Source organism: Brachyhypopomus gauderio, chromosome 18, assembly GCF_052324685.1.
Source record: "Brachyhypopomus gauderio isolate BG-103 chromosome 18, BGAUD_0.2, whole genome shotgun sequence".
Lineage (NCBI taxonomy): Eukaryota > Metazoa > Chordata > Actinopteri > Gymnotiformes > Hypopomidae > Brachyhypopomus > Brachyhypopomus gauderio.
In genome coordinates, this window is record NC_135228.1 from 15834222 (window position 1) to 15842610 (window position 8389).

Genomic DNA, 8389 nt, shown 5'->3' on the forward strand with positions numbered 1-8389 from the left:
TACACGTTTTGAATTACTGTCTAATATCCACTAGGGTGCGCTGCTTCTTTTCTAACTGTGGCGCAGCAGCACGACAGTGTCACATAACGTCAATGAAGGTCTTCGCAATAAGCTACAAAGTTAGCTAACGTTCTTCACATTCTTTATGAACCATTTTGAAATGGTTCAGCCCGACGCCAAATAAGGTTCCCGTAGCAGATCAATTCTGGACAATCCCTCCCACCCTCTCAGTGAAGAACTGTGGCAGATGGGCAGTTTATTTAGTCATAAACTCATTCCACGTAAGTGCAAGACGGAGCGCTTCAGACGTTCTTTTGTGCACACTGCAATCAGACAGTCTGTCCTCACACTGATCACACTCCTCACAAAATATCTCTCTCCTCCTCTTTATATTGAACTAGACTTGTTGTGAATCATTACACACTGCACGCTTATGTGTATACACTGTTTATACTAAAAACACTTGTTGTTAATACTAAATATCTAAATATATTTAGATATTACTATAACTAAATATCTATTTTATATTGCACACTTTGTAGTTGATATAATTTACTGATTACTATTATTATTATTTGTGGTAGCTTTTTTGCATTTGTTTTTAACAAAAGTACATATTTATATATTACTATATTTATATATTATAGTAAAATATTCTACTATACTACTATGGTATATCATATATTATGTAACAATAATTATACTGTATATCACTGAATTCTGCTGGTATATCATATATTATGTAACAGTAAATATACTGTATATCAGTGCGGCACTGATATTGCATTTAGTCCCATTAGTCTCCACGTCATTAACCTGCGACTGTCACATTCATTACACTCCATATCATTAACCAGTGCACAGCACTAAAGGATGGGGAGTTACTGGTGCAATTGTAATTGTAAATAGTATTGTAGTGTCCCCAAGGGCTGTGTCTCTGTTTTTGTTGTTGTTTTTATTCTTCTTCTTATATTCTTTTTTCAGCCTTTATCTGTGTCTGTTCTGTGCAGTAGCTGCTCCTGTAACAAATTTATCCCATGTGGATTAATTAAAGAATCTTATGTATAATCATTCCCAAACCTTTCAAATGTAGGAATAGGCTTGATTCTGTTATTGGCTCTTTTAGGGCTACACTACTGAGAATAGAATAGAATAGAATAGAATAGAATAGAATAGAATAGAATACAGGTAATGTATTTTCCATTTGTTTATATTCAAATTTTCCATTTTAATAGTAATTTAGATTATATAGCTAGGGAGTTATCATGTACTTATGTGTATTTATTTGAATTTTATTTTTATATATAACTATTGATTTGATGTTTTTATTTTAACACATAGAACAATAGCAGTTGTCATCAGTCTTGTGGTCAGGGAAACTATAACTTTCCTCATTTCCTCATTCCTCATGTAATAGTTAAACAAGCACAGAGGGAGTAAATGAAGAGACACCAAGCATAAGGTAAGAGACCATTTCATGTCTAAATTTTTCAATCAGCATCCACTTTATTTGGAACATTTATATCTTAGAAGCACGCTGTATGTGCTTAGTTTCTGACCACAGGTATGCAGTCAACTGTATTTTTGCATGGCAATCAATTCTCAACCCAGCATTGAAATTGCTACAGTTTAGTGTTACTGCTGTGTTGAGAATGGTCCAATGCTAAAATCACATCAAAGTCATCAGTGATCCTGTGGTTAGTAACTGAGGTGTGATGAATGTGATAACAACTATTTTGTACAGTACCTGTATACCTATAAAGTACAAATGTAAGATAGTTGTAGTAATATTACTTTCAGCCTGTTTGTCTATAGTTCAAATAGATGAAGTTTACAAATTTTTATTACGTTAAAGTATTTTTTTTATTTAAACTATAATGAGTTTTCATAATAAAATTATTAGCTTATCTGTTCTCCATTCAAATATGGTTATTGACCATTGAAACAGATATTGTTGAAATATGATGTGGTGAAAATTCAGCTTCTCGTTTTTTTTTTGTGTGACTCTGAAGTGACGTTTGATCTGGCTGTCACTGAATATTACAATATTGCACAATAATGAGGATATTGCTTCCAAAATTGCTTTACAGCTCTGGTAAGGTCACTTAATCCAGAAACGCAGTTCCCTTATCTTGAGGACACTACACAAACGTTTTAGTATTTCACTATCAAGGTGGCTTTGGTATAAACTGATATGCAGGCTATGCATGACACTGTATTTTTTTCCAGACCAAATTGGCTCACCTCTACAAATCTGCTGGACCTGGCAGAAAAAATAAAAAGGACGATTATCTAAGAATCCATTACCTGATGACCGGCTCGTCTTGGTTAAGAATGCCAGCAAATTTTGGACAAGGATGCTCCAAAGTAACCATATATCAGACTGTTTTCTTTATATCCATTACTGTTCAGGTTAGTTCATTTTCTTTAGAAAACTGCACTGTCAAAGGTGCCCTAAATGACACTGACCAGTTGAAAGTGCTTTGCTACAAAATGGATTTCTTTAAGGTTCCTTCTGAGATACCTAACAAGGTCAGATACTTGGATATTTCCTTCAACTCCATTTCAAGCATCAAAACCAGTGAATTTGACGATGTTTGGAACTTAAGACATCTGAACTTATCAGACAACAACATTTCATGGATACAAGAAGGAACATCTGAACACTTCCCCAACTTGACCAATCTTAATCTGGCCAATAACAAGTTTAAAAGTGTGTCAAGAGGTCTGCTACAAGGCCTAGCCAAGCTGCACATGCTACGCCTGGATGGAAATAGAATTGAAGAAATTGAGCAATTTTCTTTTAGCACCCTTCTGAATTTAAAGGTGTTGAACCTCACAAAAAATAATCTCAAACACATTGACAGTTTCAAGCCTGTGCTTTCATCACCGGTGTTGGAGGAATTGTTCATTGGATGTAACAACTTACATACATTTAACTCCTATGACATGTCGAGGTCACCCTTGTCACTACAAAAAATTGATTTATCTAGCAATCCTTTGATCAGATTCCAAATAACCGAAAACATTTTTCCAGTACTACACAACCTTGATATATCACGCTGTGGTCAAAACAGAGCCATATTATGGAACCTCACAGATAAGGTATATTTGAATTCAGTAACAACACTTTACATGAGTGGAATTCTTATTCCACCGGAGAGCATAGCCACATTTCTTCAGAGCTCGTCTTTAGCTTCATTGTATAAGATAAGACTAAGTCAAATCAGCTGGGTAACGGTAATGGCTCTTTTACAGTATGCATGTTCTCCTGAACTTAGGGTGTTACGATTGCAGGGAAACAACATCTCAGTGCTGACTGACCATATGTTTGAAGCATGTTTCAACCTAACAGAACTAGACTTGTCAGATAATGAAATATCTAAGTTATCTGCATCAATATTCAAAGGACTTACACAGCTGAAGGTAATGCGACTGCAACTCAATCAGATAGCACAGCTCCAACATACTTTCCCAATGCTCCCCACACTTGAGTTTATAGACCTCAGTAGAAATCAAATTAAATCATTGACCTGTTTGGACTTCGCCAACTTAACACAGTTGACCCGGCTCTACTTGTACAGTAACAGAATTTCAACAATTAATCCATGCATGTTCAAAGACCTGAATAATCTTCACGTTTTGAAGTTGGGCTCTAACAAATTGTTGACAGTTGACAATGCTTTCAAAAATTGTCTACCGTCCTTGAAGGATTTACAACTGGTATATAATAAATTAAGCAAGCTTGCAGATGGAACCTTTATGAGTTTGTCTAATCTGAAATCCTTGAGCATTTCTGACAATCAGATTTCTGAGATTGAAAGACATGCATTTGCAGGACTTATAAACCTAGATGAACTGTTACTTTCCTCAAACAGGATAACAGAGAAAAGTATCAGAGACACAGTGTTCTCAGGGATGCCCAACTTGAAAACCCTAGAGCTATTTAGTAATGTCATTTCATATACAGATGATAATTTGAAAAAGCCTCCTTTTATACATTTAAAGTCACTAAAATGTTTGTCCATTCATAGTCAAAGACGAGGTTTTGGTAAAATACCCTCAAATCTGCTTCAAGGTTTAAACTCCTTGGAAATGTTCTATGGTGGAAGCATGAACCTTAATCATCTACATCCTGATACATTTAACTCCACCCCAAAACTCTGGTTTTTGGACCTTTCCAAAAATGCATTTTCAGATGACAACTCAATTCCTCCAGAAGTGTTCCACCCAATACCAGGACTGGCTAAGCTCATTGTCTCAAGAGCTCAGCTGCATTCTTTGAACTTCCTGTTAAATGCAAGGCTCTCAAGATTGTCAGTTATACAAGCCTCTGAAAACATGTTGGATGTCATCAACCAGACACTGATTGAGTCTCTCCCTCGACTGAAATACCTTAACATGAAAAGAAATACCTTCACTTGTGACTGTAGCAATGCATATTTTATTGACTGGGCAATGAAAAGTAACTATACTCAGGTAGTGTATCTGAGCAGATATACCTGCAGTTACCCACCTTCACTGAGACGCATGAGACTTGTAGACCTCAATACAAATTCTTGTACTGTGAGTATAGACTTCATCTGTTTCATATGCACCTCTGTCTTAATCATCTTCACTCTTCTGACATCTTTTGTCTATCACTTCCTGTACTGGCAAGTGATTTATGCATATTACCTATTCCTTGCCTTCCTTCAAGACAGCAAGAAGAAACAGATGCATCAGCAACATGGATTTCAGTATGATGCTTTTATTTCCTACAATGCCCAAGATGAACATTGGGTTGTGAAGGAACTCCTCCCAAATTTGGAGGGAGAGCAGGGCTGGAGACTGTGTCTGCACCATAGGGACTTTGAGCCAGGAAAACCCATCATAGACAATATCATTGATGGAATATACAGTAGTCGTAAGACCATTTGCTTGATCACCCAGAATTACTTGAGGAGCACATGGTGCTCTAAGGAAATACAATTGGCAAACTTCAGACTATTTGATGAACAGAACGATGTGCTGATCTTAGTATTCCTGGAGGATATTTCTACCCACCATCTGTCTCCTTACCATCAAATGCGGAAACTGGTGAAGAAGAAGACCTATCTCAGGTGGCCCAAAGCTAGAGAAGACACCAGGGTATTTTGGCAGAAACTGAGACAGGCTTTAGAGGCCAAAGGAGGCCCAGAAGACGAGAATACTATTCTGGATATTAAGCGTTCAGACCAGCCCTAGAACAAGGCCTCTGTAATATGAAGGTTACCATGTATGTATTAGCAAAAAATCTTGTTTTTTGTCGACAAATGAAATTCAACATCAGACACTGTCTCACTGTTTTAGGGGAAAGAGTTTGGAGGGGTAAAGACTGACAGGAACTGTGTCAGCAGCAACTCTTCATCTTAAATTACTGACCTTTGAACCTAATGTGGGCACAGGAGGAGCTGACTAGGTATCCAGTCTTCAGAGTTGGGCTGAACAACACGCCTCCACACTTTCTGTCTCCACTTTGTCCCTATTGTCCATTTCCCAGCATGAATTCCTCCCTCTACATAAGAAGATAAAGTGACCTCATGCTATGCCCTGCTAATTTGAATACAGGAGAAAATTCCAACCTAGACTGCTGAGGCTGCTGCATTTGTTAATTGAAATAGAAGTTTCAATATTTTCTTGTCTTCATTTTTCTCATGTGAAATGTATGTAATCAATCCACAGAGAATCAAATGAGAATGAGAATGAGAATGAGAGGATACTTGTTAAGATCACTTTATGGCTTACACACTTTTACCAGTAGCGCTCCTTTGCTCTTATCACAAACTTCAATTTGCTTGGACAGATGATGTGAAGGATGAAGACTGGATAAAGAGGCAGTCTTAAAGCCACCATCTGGAATTTGTAGATCTGTGTAGTAAACATAAAATACCTACCAATAAACTTAAATACTATTTATCAAATCATATAAACAAAAAAAAAGCATCTAAGCAATATTGTCCTTTATTCTACTGAAGGTTTGTTCATCTTTGCAGAGGTCGAACTGTTGAAAGGCTGAACCCCTTTCTTCATCCTTGTAAAAAGTGCAATGGTCTTAAATCTGTAATTATGGTATATGTGCAAACCTCTGTGATTTATTTTTTTATACTGTTAACTGTATAATTTGTGTACATTATCCAAGCTCTTCACATCCAGCTTTGTGGTCAGATGTTCTAAAGATTTAGATACTGCTATACATATCTTAGTTATCTAGGGTTACACAAAAATTTTAATCATAATCTCTCTCTCTCTCTCTCTCTCTCTCTCTCTCTCTCTCTCTCTCTCTCTCTCTCTCTCTCTCTAATGGTACGCTGAGCCCATTAAAGTGTCAACAGCTAATTTTCTGTGAACAATTTACTTCCTGTCCATTATATTATCATTATATATCATCATTATATATTTCATTTTAATGTGGATATCTTGGATGTTGTTTATCCTTCTGGCAAAGTAGATCAGAAATCAAACTAATCTACTTTTACACAACATACTGTAAATTTGAATGGCATTTAAATGTAACTGTAATTGTTCTGTAATTTCCTTTTTTGTGAATTTCGGGTAACAAGTAACTGAATGAGGTTTTGGTTGCTATTGCCTCTAATATTCATATATTTTATTTACATGTTTAATGAATATATGTAATTAAATATCTATGTGATTTTACCATGTGTGATTTTAACTGTGTAACGTTAATGATGCCAATGGAAGCTAACAGGACCCCAGCTCTAAACTCCAGCTGGGCAATGGGAATAAGACGCGTGTGTTTGTCTAGCAAACCCCCCCCCCCCCCCCCCCCCCCCCACTCCATACAGTAAACGGGCAACTTGTGGCAGGTTATCCTTGGGAAAAATGCACATTTTAAATCACATGCTAGAAAGGGTGACGATGAAAGGGAAAACATAATGACTTCATTTGTTCTCTTCCTCAGGCTGGACGCTCAAATGATTTTTACACGCCCTTTGACCCAGAGGGTTAAAACAGAGGAAATAGACCTAATGGGGTGAATCTAAAGAAAACAAACCCTGCAATCCTGTCTGTCTTCCTTCTCATGCTTTCCTACAACCTCACAGTCTGCCTCAGTGCACTGCCATAGTAGTGGTGTCACATGAGCTGGGATATATTGCCAATATAAATCACATTAATGTCGCATCATAGTCAACATGGACAATCTCACCACTATGCTAGCCCTGTCTTATGCTGTATGTAATATACAGTCATGACATTTTTTTCTATTCCCCTAGAAAAAATTTATCAAACATCATTTTTGATGATTTTCTTTAAAAATAATTTCAATATACACTATTTTTACAAGACTATAAATATGATTGAAACAATTTAAGAATTTACCAAAAAGCAAACAAAGAAACCAAAAAAACATTTTTCACAATTATGCAATAGGGTAGTGTACAATCAGTCCCTGAGAGACAATAACATTGATTGCATCTTATGGGATGATCACTATGTGCAAGTCCTCTGGATGAGCAGATTGACAAAAAACAATAGCCTATTTTGTACCCTAAAAAATTAAAAATTTCATTATACAGACATGATTTGGAAAATCTTACTAGATCAAAACTTATGATTAACAAATATATGGTCCATGATAAATTGTCTATTATTTCCCCTTCTTGACCTCATACTGCCAAACAGTATGAAAAATAACTGAAATTACAATTTCAAAATATGGTGTAGCATATTATCCAGACAATTTAGGTAGAGATTATTCTCTGAGCTTGCAAGGCAGAGGGTTTGAGTACAGAGGTCCACGCGTGCCTTGCAGTGGGTCCGTGATACACCTCCATTCACCTTTTAAAGGAGGAAACCTAGCACAGGTTTCTGAATACACAGTGTTTAATAGACAGTGAGTATTGGTCAGCATGTGTGAGGATGTTTGATTTTCCTTGTTGTCTTAAATTCCTTAAAACGTGAACAGAGACTGCCTTGAAGCTGCAGAGATTTCATAGCCCATAAGGGCCATCAATCAGGCCACGGGGCTGAGTCGTCCAAATGTCCCAGAGAGCGCTCACAGATGCATCCCCTTGGCTGCAGTAGTATTCGTTTGCCGTCTGCTGCAGAAACAGTGCTCTGTCTGATGCTCCTATGCCTCGAGGGGTCACCATGGCTACTGTGGTAAGGCACTCCTGTTGCTTAGCTGCCAGGGAAGTTCTTTCACAGAAGTATGCTCTCACCAAGCTTGTAAAGGGCACTACGGCACAGGGACAGTGTGTTACAACACACAGTGAACACAGCCTCTTAAACAAATCACTGTACATATCCAGTGTTGTAGAAATATCACTGAATGTATGCAGTACTTGTGGGAAATTAGCAAAATTCACTAAATGCTGACATTCAGTACAATAACCAATGCACCAAT

General features: G+C 37.1%; 2 protein-coding genes across 4 annotated transcripts in view; one reads left to right on the forward strand and one right to left on the reverse strand.

Annotated features, from left to right (window-relative positions):
• Positions 1-47: 47 nt before the first annotated feature.
• On the forward strand, positions 48-6566 carry tlr22 (toll-like receptor 22). The gene is made up of 3 exons (XM_076979938.1): positions 48-281; positions 1418-1462; positions 2230-6566. The coding sequence occupies exon 3, from the start codon at positions 2311-2313 to the stop codon at positions 5224-5226; it is 2916 nt and encodes a 971-aa protein (XP_076836053.1). The 5' UTR covers positions 48-281; positions 1418-1462; positions 2230-2310; the 3' UTR covers positions 5227-6566.
• A 707-nt stretch (positions 6567-7273) lies between these two features.
• Positions 7274-8389, reverse strand: part of hnf1bb (HNF1 homeobox Bb) — an 8409-nt gene continuing 7293 nt past the window's right edge. For all 3 annotated transcript variants that reach the window (XM_076980429.1, XM_076980427.1, XM_076980428.1), the window contains exon 9: positions 7274-8221. In XM_076980429.1, the coding sequence (XP_076836544.1) occupies positions 8185-8221 (37 nt within the window). In that variant the 3' untranslated portion in view covers positions 7274-8184. The remainder of the gene's footprint in view (positions 8222-8389) is intronic.